At 35.4% G+C, this 13,499-nt stretch overlaps 1 protein-coding gene and 1 long non-coding RNA gene across 4 annotated transcripts; both read right to left on the minus strand.

The window, feature by feature from the left end:
* Positions 1-1,530: 1,530 nt before the first annotated feature.
* Positions 1,531-8,802, minus strand: LOC111597827 (serine/threonine-protein phosphatase 2B catalytic subunit 1). 3 transcript variants are annotated; one of them, XM_023312717.2, is made up of 12 exons: positions 8,477-8,801; positions 6,579-6,910; positions 6,396-6,507; positions 5,026-5,171; positions 4,713-4,930; positions 4,525-4,618; positions 4,124-4,249; positions 3,965-4,046; positions 3,157-3,231; positions 2,858-2,942; positions 2,698-2,795; positions 1,531-1,979 (listed from the first exon to the last, which is right to left on the minus strand). In XM_023312717.2, the coding sequence occupies exons 1-12, from the start codon at positions 8,685-8,687 to the stop codon at positions 1,693-1,695; spliced, it is 1,866 nt and encodes a 621-aa protein (XP_023168485.2). In that variant the 5' UTR covers positions 8,688-8,801; the 3' UTR covers positions 1,531-1,692. The 3 variants fall into 3 exon arrangements, with proteins under 3 accessions (XP_023168485.2, XP_023168486.2, XP_023168487.2); XM_023312718.2 differs by lacking the exon at positions 3,157-3,231; XM_023312719.2 differs by lacking the exons at positions 1,531-1,979; positions 2,698-2,795; positions 2,858-2,942; positions 3,157-3,231; positions 3,965-4,046 and having other exon boundaries at positions 4,144-4,245; positions 8,477-8,802.
* Positions 8,803-9,834: 1,032 nt separating this feature from the next.
* Positions 9,835-12,405, minus strand: LOC111597870. Its single transcript, XR_002751349.2, has 3 exons — positions 12,205-12,405; positions 10,194-10,301; positions 9,835-10,120 (listed from the first exon to the last, which is right to left on the minus strand). It is a non-coding gene; the product is annotated as an uncharacterized LOC111597870 (long non-coding RNA).
* Positions 12,406-13,499: the final 1,094 nt, after the last annotated feature.

Here is a 13,499-nt window from a genome sequence, read left to right on the forward strand (position 1 = left end):
ACTGAAACCGAGAAAACCAGAAAACCAAATAAAATAACTTGAATTAGACAGCACGTTATTTGCCTTAGATTTAGCGTCGCTGTCTCCGAGGGCCTCTCTCGCTCTTCTCTCATACAGCCTCGATCAATGTCAGCATCATTCTATAAGGGGGCGCCAGCAGCCAACAGTCTCTTCAATCTGAACAATGACTCCGACGGGCCTAAAATTGGTTCTATTGTCCGATGTGCAGGCGAGACTCTGCTGAGGCAAATGAGATCGCGAGTTTATTCTAAATTCAGCATAAATCATTCATTTGTCAGGCGTCATGCGTTCTTTTCGCTTTTTTTATGCAGTCTTATCAGATTCGACGAAACTAAACATTGACTATATGCTTAAGACGTCATAAATACATACAACCTTCAGCTTTTTGCTTTAAAATAAATATTTTGAACATTTTTAGCTTTTCTTTTGCTTGGAGCTCCACACGTTCTTAGCCACGTTTATGGCCGACTAAAGTTTAGTGCGAATCTCAAGTATTTTGTTATGCAATTTACATTGAGTTAGTTTATCAGTTATCAGTATTGGATTGACTTTTTTGGTATGCAGCAAGCTGTACGTTTGTGGATCTAGATTTGCATGCATTTGTGATCAAACCCGTTTTATTCACTTCAAACTACAATATTATAAATTCATATAGATAAAAGCAGTTTTACAATATTATTAGTTAGTTTTTCCAAGCATGAGCCACATCACGCGGAACGAACTACTGTAAATTATACGACAATCAAAAAGAAAACGAAGCTTTTCTTCACTATTAGACTACAAATAATTAGGTCTATATAAATCCAATAATATATATACTAAAGAGAACTAGCTAACTGTGTAGACTGATGCAGAAATCAAAGTCATTAGTCAAAAATTGAATTTCAGGCTTTCATTAACTGGTACAGCCCAGGTAGAGTTTACTTTTATGATATTCGCATATTTGAGAGAATTAAATTGAATTGCTTAGCAAATGTGGGTCAAGTTTGCCAGAGAGCACTGTAGTGTGCCCAAGCGTTCAGTTTTCTTTTCTTTATCTGTGCAACTGGCGTCTGATTGCGCACGTTTTTAACGGGGCAATGTAAAAGCCGTAAAGAACAGTTGGCATACGAAAGGTAAAGAGTGGAAAACTTCAAGCGGTTGCCTTGATGATTCTCGCCTGCTCTTCGCTGCTCAATTATTACACTGGATTGCTTTATGACTCTCGTTTTGTTGTTGTTATTGTTGATCTGTTACGCATGAGTTGAGCTGCTGCAGCTAACTGTTAAATCGACAGCTTTATTTGGCATTGGCTGACTACCCCCACAACACCTAACCGCAAATTAAATAGTAAATTCCGCCCCCCATTCCTGGCCCTGGCCGGTGCAAATATTAGCTTTTTTTGCGCTATTTACTGTCAGGTTTATTAAAAATTATTCATGTCACGTAAACGTTTTTTAGCGTACTACAAGTATAGAAATTCCATGAAAGATGTAACAATTTTTACTAGCATTACAAGCGAATTGTGTATAAAATTTGTGCTAACAAAATAATCGATGTACATTTGTAGAAGTATAAAAAATATGTAAAGAAAATGTAATTGGGTAAGTGACTAGCAAATGAAACTGAAAATCAATTAAGCTAAATTTAACATCGCACTGACTCAGCAGTGCCTAGTTCTCATCCCGCCGACTATGAGAATCTCTTCGATGTGTAACCGCTGCGCACGTTGCTGGTGGTCGCCGATCTAACGGTTGTTCGGCTGGTTTTTGTTAGCGTGGCATCACTGTTGCTGTTCTTGGTTGTTGTGTTGTTGTTGTTGTTATTGCTGGTGGTGGTGCTGTTGATGGTTGTGATGCTGCTGCTGCTGGCGCTCATCGTAAGTGGACGACGCGGCGGCATCCGCTCATTGACAGCATCCAAGCCCTTCGCCTCGGCAAAGGAATGAATCTGTGAGGCTGCGGTCAGTCCTTGTAGAGCTGTCGAATATATCAAAGATTTCATTAAGCCCGTTGTATAGCATGATAGAAAGTTACGCCACTCTATATCTGAGTGTAAATCTATAAAAGACTTCCATCATCCTGATAGTTGCCTACAATGTTAATGATAAGCACAGCTCTAAAGATTTTTATTATCTAATAACTTTATTATAGTTTGTTTTAGCTGGGGTAGGACTTTTGAATTCCAAGTTTCTTTACTTCTATATGTTGGTCTCTAAGATCTGTGTTTCAGTACTATGTTCTATGTTGTATGTTCTATGTTCTATGTTCTATGTTCTATGTTCTATGTTCCATGTTCTATGTTCCATGTTTTATGTTCTATGTTCTATGTTCTATGTTCTATGTTCTATGTTCTATGTTCTATGTTCTATGTTCTATGTTCTATGTTCTATGTTCTATGTTCTATGTTCTATGTTCTATGTTCTATGTTCTATGTTCTATGTTCTATGTTCTATGTTCTATGTTCTATGTTCTATGTTCTATGTTCTATGTTCTATGTTCTATGTTCTATGTTCTATGTTCTATGTTCTATGTTCTATGTTCTATGTTCTATGTTCTATGTTCTATGTTCTATGTTCTATGTTCTATGTTCTATGTTCTATGTTCTATGTTCTATGTTCTATGTTCTATGTTCTATGTTCTATGTTCTATGTTCTATGTTTTCGTTTTTTTGACATTAGTTTCCGGTAAAGCTTACCCTCTTTGAGTGAATCACGTCCACCAGAAAGCGCGCCCATTGGCAATGCGCCCGTGGGCGTCAAGCCCTTTAGTTTCAGCACGCTCTCCGACTCTTCCCTGCAAGGTGTACGACAGTTAATATGCTTAAAAAATAGGGCTACAGGTGAATCTCTGCTCACCTCAGAACGGAAAAGACACGCGACATTTTGCCAATGGCGCGTATTTTGTTGCGGATTATTTCCTTACGCAGCGCCGACATGGAAGCTGCGAATACGTAGAGTTCAATTAGTTGGGTTATTTCGAGACGGAAACCAATCATCTATATATAACATCTATGTATATACATTTTAGCAGCATATCTAGGCGATTCTGGTACAGCGCGCGAGCGCTGGTCAATGTTTAGGCAAAGCTTTGCGCCAAAGCTGATCAAAGCTGTGCAAAGCACTCTTATTAAGCTCTTTCGCAACACGGAGCTTACCTGGCTTACTGGGCGTATTATTGTTATTGCTATTATTCACTGTCGCCGGCACGAGCACAATTTTCTTGCGCAGCTCTACGCACGTGAGCCCCAAAATAACCCACATCCCAGCACGATCCCGAAAATAGGGGGCGTGTGTTTTCAGTGGTTGGTGGGGGGTTGGTTGGTTGTGTGTTGTTGTAGATGTTGTTGTTGGTTTTATTATTACATTTTTAAAAATAATTTGTTTTAATATAAGAATAGTTATAGTTGTGTGGATTTTGTATTCATTTTCAATACTCTTGCAGAGGATATATTCGATTTGTGGTTTAATATCACAAGTCTTTTTCTCTGAAAGGGTTAGTCTTAAAGTAGATTTGGTTTTTTTGAGGAATAACTGCTCGCAGATTGAGTTTCTCTAGAGAAAGGACTAGACTGTAATACTTAATTTAATTAATTAATTCTGATGAAATTAATTTTAAAAAATTATTCAACATACGAAATGATAATTCTATAAGGTAACTTAACTAATGCCGAAAATCAATTTCTTCTTTTCAAATTTAAATTTCACATGAACTATAACAACGATTATATCAGAGCTTCCTCTAAATTGGCATATACATACCAAACATATTGCATACAAAACAAATTCACAAATAAATTTACAATAAACGACTGCAAAGAGTATTTCGATATCGGCTAGCCGAATAATAGTAGATGTTGTATTTAACTACTGTGGCGCATACGACATTTAAACAGACATACACACACACATTTACACAGATACACAAATCTACTTAGAGTGTATCTTATTAGTAGATATACATACCTTCCTCCAGCTCATCATCGGGGCCGGCGACAAGCTCGTCGTCTGAGCAAATGTTGAGCACATTAACCAACATCTCCGTGACCTGGAATAGAATGTGGCTTCGAATGAAATGAGTGTTGCTTGACGTGGCTTAGGCAGGGGTGGAAGGGCGGGGCTCACCTTCTCGCCAACAAAGGGCAGGGACCACGTGAAGACGTCCATGAAGTTGGGCAGCCAGTAGGGATGCGGCGAGCAGTTGAATTGTCTTATGTTCATCACGTTGTTCTCGTACTTGAGCACAGCTGCCTTTTGTCAAATGTTGACGATGCGTTTTGACAAAAATTGTTCAGAAAATATGAAAAACAGAAAAAGCCAAACAATATTTACGGGGGAAGGCAAAGAAAAATACTCGATATATAACAAGTGCAGCTAACGATTTCATCTTGCTCGTCTTGATGCTTTCTCTCTCTTGCTTTTGTTGTTGTTGTTGTTGTGTAATTTAAAAATAGGAAACGACGAGCGAACAAATTCAAATATACAAATGTGGCTAAATAAAGCTGATCGTATTGGCCAAGTCATACCTTGTTGTTGTAAACATCCAAATAGTTTGGCGCCGAGAAGATGGTGATCAGCGAAGGGAAGCCCGTTACCTGATTTTTCCGATACATGCGATAGCTGCAAGTGAATGAGTTGTTTAGTAAAAGAGTCGCAATCTAAGCTTAAATATTCTTAAGTAGTGAAATATCAATTGATTTGCTAAAAAACTTACCCCGCATCCTGAGCCTCATGCGCACGCACTATGGAGAGCAGATTGTTCTTTTGCAGAAACTCACAGCAGGCCGAGTAGCTGAAGAAATAGGAACAGCCGCGCACCGAGTTGTGTGAGAAGAACTCGTTGGTCTTCTCGTTGCCAAAATCCTCCAACGGATCGGACCATAGCAGATCACACATGGGCCCATAGGCGGGCGGCTCCCTGAACCGATTCAGCTGCATTCGCGCAAACGAGACCAAAACAAAAACCAACAATTTTGACAGACGATTGTAAACATTTCAGCGAGACAGTCGACTGCCAAATTTATTACCGTCTTGATGTCGTCGAGTGTGAAAATCTCTGGCGAGAGTCCGCCGTGTATGCACAGAAACTGTTGGTTGAGCAGCGCGGCCAGGGGCAGGCAGTCGAACGCTTCCATGCACGCATCGTAAATACTTTCCGAATATTTAATAATGCCTGCAATGGCAGATTGGATACGAAATAAGCAAAAAATATCCCAAAAGGTGCTCAAGATTTATGCACTTGTTGCGGCTCTTAGAATAACATTGAGATATGCATAAAAACTGCTAATTTCTGACTTTTGATAGGCCCTATAAATCTTGACAAATTCATAATTAAATATCTCTTAAAAAGTTGAATAATATTTAATTATAGATTGTTTTGTATCATTTGCAAGGCAATTCTTGTCGATTGCTAAATGTAGAATGATTATAATTGAAATGTGTGGACTAAGGCAAAGGCTTGCTGTAAAAGATTTAAATAGTATGACTTGATACAACTAGTAAACTGTCATGATTAGCTGGTATAGCGGATAAAAAATATATACTTCCTAATATTAATAATAATAATAATGATAATAATAATAATAATAATAATAATAATATAAAAATAATAATAATAATTATAATAATAATAATAATAATAATAATAATAATAATAATAATAATAATAATAATAATAATTAAAATAATAATAATATATTACGTTGGTGCAGTCTTTTTTTGATTCACCAAATGGATGAGTCTTACATTATTTGTCTATCCTCCAGCAAGTTATTCTTAAGCTTGGCACAATGTTTATTAGTCTTATTCTTATAATAAATGACGTTAAATATCATAGGAGCTATGCATCCAAACATATTTTCGATTTCTTTATTAGCTGAGTTTTAGGTCTTACAATTAAGCTTTTCACTTCTGCTGAGCAATGCTCTTGGCTCTACTCACTAAAATCTAAAAAGATCGCAATTCCAAAATTTCATTAAGTAAAATATAACATAATAGGTTACACTTAGATTTGATACTTCTTTTATTTACTTTGCTTATTAATTCTTCATCAACTTCTCACACCCAACACTATTATTGCTTTGAATGCGGCTCTCTAAATTAGTCAAAAACTAATCAATCCTGACCGAAAGTAACTGGAATTTGTAGGCTTTGTCCTTGGTGCATTTTACTATAAGCAAAAAGTGCATTATTCTGTATATACCAACAGCAAAGACGCCGTGTTATTTGGCATATATTTTATGCATTGTAGCACTAATATATTTTTGAACACATCTCTATATATATTATAATACAAGAGTAAGACAATCGCTAAAGTAAAGTCTAAAGTGTATCTAGCAAAGCATTAATTTTTAAAATATATTTGTTATACTCAGTTGGGTCTTCACTATTTACTTACACTCCTGTTTAAAGGTGAAGTATTCCGTTAGATGCCGGCACTCGTGGTTGCCGCGCAGCAGAGACAGCGTGTCGGGATAGCTGATCTTTAGGGACCACAGATAGAGCACACACTGCGTGTAGAGTGTAGAGGAGAGTGTTTTGTATAAGTTATGTAGTTGGCTGCAGCACTGCACTCACTTACCTCTATGCTGAAGTAGCCTCTGTCCACGTAGTCGCCCAGGAAGAGATATCGTGTGGTAGCCGGCGGTCCGCCAACCTCAAAGAGCTTAACCAGATCGAAGAACTGGCCATGAATATCGCCGCAGACGGTAATTGGGGCCTCCACATCGATCATATTCTTCTCCTCGCGCAGCAGATCGGCGCCGTCGTTGATGATGCGCAGGGCGACGGACTCCTCGATGCGGCCCTCGAGCAGAAAGTGCTGACGCAGTACATCGAAGTTGGGCTTGCCCGTTTTGGGATCGTCGTAAACCTCCGACATGGTCAGCTTGTGTGTGGGCGGCAGGGGCACATCTAAATAGCGGCAGCGATTGAACTAATTAGCTTATATACACATTGCGTATACGCAGTGTGCAACGTCTGATATAAATTGTAGTGTGTGTGTGTCTGCATGTTTGTGTGTGCTTATATGTATGTGGGTTAACGAGCTGCAGCAACTTATCGCCAATATTTGGCTTGGCTAAGCTGCCAGATTTACGAGGCCTGCACATCTGCCCCGAGCTGCGGCATCTGCCAGGGCAAAAGGCACATGAATTTCTACGCTAATTACGAAAATTTTGAATGAGTGAATATAAAAGTCGCACATTGATTGGCACACACAAAAACAAACAAACACACACCCGCACACAATTTCAGATTGTCTTCATCGAAATGTTCAAATTACCGCGCATTATGCCAATAAAATGCCAATATAGCCTATAGCCCAAATGCTGCACATAATGACTGCTTAAATATTATTTAAAATTAATTAAATATTTATATAAGCAAAGTTGATTAAGAACTATTTTATTACATGTCGAACTGAACCTAAGTGGGTTTTTTGATAATTGTATACTTTATCTAAAAAAAATAATTTAGAATGTGGAAATAGAACTTGGAATATGGAAATATTAATCTGTCAATAATTTATTGTCAATTAATATATATTTCATTGAAGGCAAAATAAACGCTGGAGGCAAAACTATTGAAAACTACATTTTTGGGATACAATGTAAAGCATCGCTAAAGAGAGAGGAAGACTTACATGAGAGAACTGTTTGATATTCTAATCAGATAAAAAAAACGATTTTAGTACAAAATCTGGACTCACTATGAATTATGTGAACTTTCTGTTTTATAAAATAAATAAATAAAATCACAAACTCTTAGATGTTATTGTCACAAAGAATAAGGACACACAGACTGAAAGCTTAAGTACAATATTATTCAATGTATCTCAAGGCTTTTATTGATATTCATCTAAGAAACTAGAAATAGATATTGAAATGGCATATTTGATGATTTATACTTTTACTACTTTGAAAATGCTATGAAATTTTAATCTCATGTCAATTTACTGCACTCAGCCTCTATAAGAATATTAAACTACATCATAAAAATGGTTTATGTTCGTCTAAAAATATCTTCAGATATTTTGTATCCAACTGCACATACAGACTGACTCAGAGTTGCTGAAATAGTAGATCTGTATGCCATCAGACTGAATAAGGATTAAGAATTTCAGGATTTCCTCTAGGCAAACACAAATGATTATCACATGATCTATAAATTGTGGTGGCAAAGGATTTCCTAGTATGCTTCTTATAATACTTAGCTGTATTAAATATTTTATGAAAGATCAATAAAATATCTTTGCTAGCCAGAATTCAGTAACTTTACAGTATCGTGTAGAGTTACTTACTCTATTAAATAAATCAAATTTCGGACTCAAGTTAATGAAGAAAATGTTTTTGATTAATTGTCATAGAGAATGATAGGAATATCTTCAGAATATGTTTCGTCTATAGAATGCAGGACACTCTTAAGATCATAAAGGAATGTGTTTCGTATGGACACATTGGTTATCGTATCGTACTGTACCATCGACAATGCGTTCCCTGGTCTTTGAGTACTGCATTTTCTGTTTGTTGCAGCTCCCCGTTGCATCTGTTGCTGTTGTTGCACTTGTGCTGGCTGACTTTGTTGTTGCTGTTGTTGATTTCGTAGTTGATTTGGTTGTTGTTTTGTCCGTGCTGCTCGTTTTGGACAGCGACGATTTTCTCGTCAGCGAACTTCGCGTCGTTGTGGACATTTCGCTGGCCTATTTTTTTTTATTAGGCTTTTGTTCTTGTTGCTGTTTTTTTATAATTTTTTTTTGTTGTATATAATTCACTTGACTTTTTTTCATACACCAAAAATTCACAATTTTATTAGATTTTTTTCTTCACTTTGTTGTTGATGCTAAAAATTTGAGCTAATTTTTTTTATAATTCTTTTTTATTTGTATTTTTAATATGGGATTTTATGAGACGAAATTTTGTTTGTGTTTTAGTGCTGAAAAAGTTAGTGAGCGCTAAAATTTCAAAAAAAAAAAAAATATTATTCGCCTTTGGATAAGACACAAACACAACACTCACATACACACACATGCACGCACACGAAATACATACAAACAAACATGTGTATATATATATGTATATGGGGCAATAAATAAAATTTGTTGTTATTTGGCATATGTGTATAAATATATATATAATTTTTTTTATTTATTTATTTATAGCCAGGCACTAGCTATACTTATAGAGATACAGCTCTGCTCGACAATGTGTATTAAGACACATTCACGGCAGAATATAAATGCCTCGCAATTAATATATCAATTTTGTGCAATTATTCACAGAATTTATTAACTTTTTCAAAGAATGCTGCGGCGGATAGAGCACACTTGGCATAGAACTACTTAAGAGCTGATCCGTATAATCGCTCGACACTCGATGCTAATTAGATGAACGACAGGAAGAGCACGATTATATTGTGTATTTATATATTTTGTGCCGAATATATACTAAATATTATCTTTATTTATATTTATATTTATCTCTATTATTTATATATAGATGGCTTTGGTCACACTTTTGTTGCTAATCCTTGTGCACACTAATTGACGCGTTCACGTACTGGCATTTCCCACCAAGTTGGCGCGTCGTGATTTCCCTCGATACTGAGCGAAAAGTTTTCGTTTTGAATTTTCGCGAAAAGCTAGCAGCTAAACGAACTGTTAGACAACATCAAAGACACATTAAAAACAACGATCGAACGCATCGACAAATGGCGAGAGGCCGCTCGGCTCTGTCGTCGTCGTCGGCGTCGGCGTCGGCGTCGACGCTGCTGCCCTTGACAGCGCCGCTGCCTCTGTTAAAAATATAAAAAAATAAGAAACCATCTCTTGCAGTTCTCTTGTTGTTAGCACTATTTACAACTGTTTTATTTATTGGGTTAACGTGACACACGCGAGATCGAAACAAAAACAAATAGTGTAGTTTTGACCTCCATAAACAAAAAACAGCTCTGATCCTCCAAGCAGCATCCGTTGCTAACGATCCGCACTCTCAATGTTTTTCAACTTGACCGTGAGTCGTTGCCAGACGTCGTTGTCCTCAGTCTGTATGTATGTCTGTCCATGATTATTTCGAATATGTGTGTGTGTGCTCGGGCCAGAAATTGGGCGCCAATAGGTGGGTGTCGCTATAATTATACAAAGTCTTGACTTTGTGCGCGCCTCGTGCAAAAAACATATACATATATCCTCAATACTCACACACTCACACATGCTTTATCTGCTGATCTTTTGGAACTTGCTGCTTAATTACTCGCCGGGTTGCTTGAAAGCTGCATCGAGATCATCAAATATTATTCCAATGCCTTGCTTTAATTACAGAAAGTAAAAAATATATATTTCAGTTTTTCACTTCCGTTTAAATTAAATATAAACTAAAAAATATTTGAGATTAACAAAAGTGTAATATTATGTTATTGTGTTTAAGCAAAGCTTTTATTATTTGAAGTAAATTAAATGTAAATAAAAATATATCAATATAAAATATATAACTGGAATGAAAACTTGCATTTAAAAAATAAAAGATTAAGTTAATCTCTTTAAAAAATATTTCAATCATTTCTAAATTTATGCTTAAATATATAAAATAAATGTAAGTTTAAATATAAAAAAAGGTGTAAATTTAAATATAAAAAAAATTAGAATTTAAATATAAAAAGTATATGTGAATTTAAATATTAAAAATAAATGTAAATTTAAAATATAGAAAAAACTTGAATAAAAAAGTCTTTAAAATATTAATAAACATTTTTTAAAATACTATTATTGCTAATCCCATTATTATTATATAATATTAAATATTATCAGATTACAAATTATATTTTTCAACAATATTAAAAAAATTGTTAACAAGCTCAATAAAATATAAAAAGTAAATACAAATTTTAAATTTTCAAAAAATTTTATTTATTTAAAAAAAAATTTAATGTCAAATTAAAATCAACTTGAAAATATTATGAAAATTTATTTTGATACTCTGCACACATTGATTTACTTTGATCATAGAGTATTTCATCGTCTGCTTGTCGAATCATTTAGTTTTTAAAGCAATTTCATGCAAATTTTATAAACAGCGACAACATAAGCTGAGAAAGCGTGGCGATATTTTAATAACAATTTCGTGTTGCTATTGTTGCTGTTGCTGCTGCTGCTGCGGCTGCTTTATGTTGTTGTCATTGGTTGTTGTATTTGTTGTTAGTGTTGACAGTTCTTGATGGTCAATTAATATGTGTTTATCCCAAGCGAATGGCTCTCTCGCCAGCCAAGAAATGTGCTGACAACTACAGCAAATGCCATTTGCTGAGGTATCGATAGCTCAATTCGACAGTGTGCAAGATCATTGTGAATGCATTCCAAGTGTCTCGAAGCGAGCATATGACAGAAGTAGGTTTCCGAAACAAAGGCACAGATACAGCGCGGGTTCTAAATATATATGCCCAAGTATATAGAAATGGAAATACTCCAAAAAGCTGCATGAATATTCTTTATTTATTTTTTGACAATTTTTTTTTGTATTTATTTATTTTATTTTTTTTTGTATATTGCTTTTTCTTTGGCACTGTCTGCGGCTTTGTCTACACATTTGCACTTATTATGATTCGCTTTATATGCTTGGGTAGAGGGCCGAAGGGGCGTGGTTGTACAGCTTTGGCAGTGCTCACTGGTTTATATACTTATTTATAAGTATTTATTTTTATAGCCACAAAAATGTTGCCAGCATTTCTTAAACGCAATTAGAAGAAGGGGCTCCCAATGCCGTTGTTATACCCTGTACTTATTGATAAAGCCCGAGGAGGGGGTTTTATTATGTGCTAATGTGTGTAGTGGTTAAAAATGGGCGTGTAAAGGAACAGAAGAATATACGTAATCTTGCTGTCAATCAGATTTTCTATATAAGCATATTGAGTCAAGATGTAAAAAATATAAAGCCTTAAAATTTTGAAGTAAAAACATTCTATACAGTTGTTTAGAGTTATATTAGTTTAAGTCATAATAAATAAATAAATAAAAAATTTTTAATATCAATTAAATGGCATTCATTGAATAGAAAAATAAATTACATTAAAATCTAAATATGGTCGTTATGGTTGGCGCGTAAAAGGCGGAATCTGAAGCACCAAGTTTCACAATCATCTCTGGAGAGATGGAACTTTTAATAGAAGTATATATGTATATAAGCTAAGGGTATCTTCTAGCCAGATAACACACTTACTTGTTGTTGCTGTTTTAGTTGTTGTTGCAGCCAAGGCACTGACCACTCATTGGTCAACGCTGCGCACTTGAAGATTCATCTTGAAGTCATCTGTGTGTAGGTGATTAATTTGAACACAAGCTAAATTGATTAGAAAAATGTTTTGTTTGGTCGTCTGCCATTTAGCTGCCGCAATTCGCTTACATCTAGCCGGCAGCAATTATATAGGGCACTCTATTGCTAACCGATTTCGTTGCCTAATTTTGTGCAAAAATACTGGGCTAAAATATTCGGTTGTCGCGCTGAGTCAAGTCGCTCGCATATCAAAGTTGACACTTGTACAATTCATTTTAGCACATGTTTTGCATTTCAATTTAAATTTCAATTTAGACTTTTGTTTATTTTTAAAAATACACAATGTACACAGCGTACGCTCGGCCAACACTAAAATATAGTACTTATTTATAATACAATGTTTTTTACGGTTCGCTTTTGGCTTCCTGGCCTATAAACAAAGCAACACCAGCAGCAGCAGCAGCAGCAGCAGCAGCGGCACCTAGGAAAAGTTGAAAATAGAAAAAATAATATTGACAAGTAGCAAAAACAATTCATTCATTGTTTGACTTTGTTATTGTGAGTGGGTGTCTGTATGTGAGTTTTTTGTTTTGGCATTTGAATTACGTAGACAATTTGTTTAGCTTCATGTTAAATTATGCGATGGCTACGCAATGCCAATGCTATTGCAGTTAAATTACATTTGATTGAATGAATGTTTTTTATTTTTAATTTAAAATATTTAACGTTTCGCTTGAATTCTCAAAACTATTAACTGCCAATCACGTACATATGTTTATATAAATATATATAAATAATCATATATATATATATATATTAACTATAATTAGCAGCCGCAAACTTTTACATTTGCTTAGCGAGTGCAGCAACCGCAGCGCTGAGCTTTCTGTTAACTTAACAGAAATTCATGCCTGTGTGCTGTTAGCTTAACAGCGCACCACTTGCTATTGCTGCCGTTGCCGTTTTTGTTGCTTGCGGCCGCCATTTTATAAATTGATAAAGTTTACAGTTATCATTGTTTATGTATCTTTGGGCCATGTGTTTTAGCCTCTTGACCTGCTATCATTGTTATCCCTGCCAAACAGTTTTCCTTTGCCTTTTGTTTGTTTGGGATTTGGCGAAAAGCAAAAAAAAACAACAAAAAAAAAAAACTTTAGATACGAAAAAATGCTATATAAAATTATGTCGAATTGATTTATTGACTTAGTTATTTAGGCTCTCATAGACCTCATTCTGTTGCT

The sequence above is a fragment of the Drosophila hydei genome, unplaced genomic scaffold (genome assembly GCF_003285905.1).
Source record: "Drosophila hydei strain 15085-1641.00,03,60 unplaced genomic scaffold, DhydRS2 tig00008119-arrow-pilon, whole genome shotgun sequence".
NCBI classification, from domain to species: Eukaryota; Metazoa; Arthropoda; class Insecta; order Diptera; family Drosophilidae; genus Drosophila; species Drosophila hydei.

Excerpts from the sequence above, each read along its gene's own strand:
- LOC111597827 (XM_023312717.2), bottom strand. The coding sequence starts at position 8,687 with ATGTCCACAACGACGCGAAGTTCGCTGACGAGAAAATCGTCGCTGTCC. Across the intron at positions 6,911-8,476 it reads CAGGGAACGCATTGTCGATG|ATGTGCCCCTGCCGCCCACA; the intron begins GTACAGTACGAT and ends GCCGCTATTTAG. Across the intron at positions 2,796-2,857 it reads CGTGTCTTTTCCGTTCTGAG|GGAAGAGTCGGAGAGCGTGC; the intron begins GTGAGCAGAGAT and ends TACACCTTGCAG.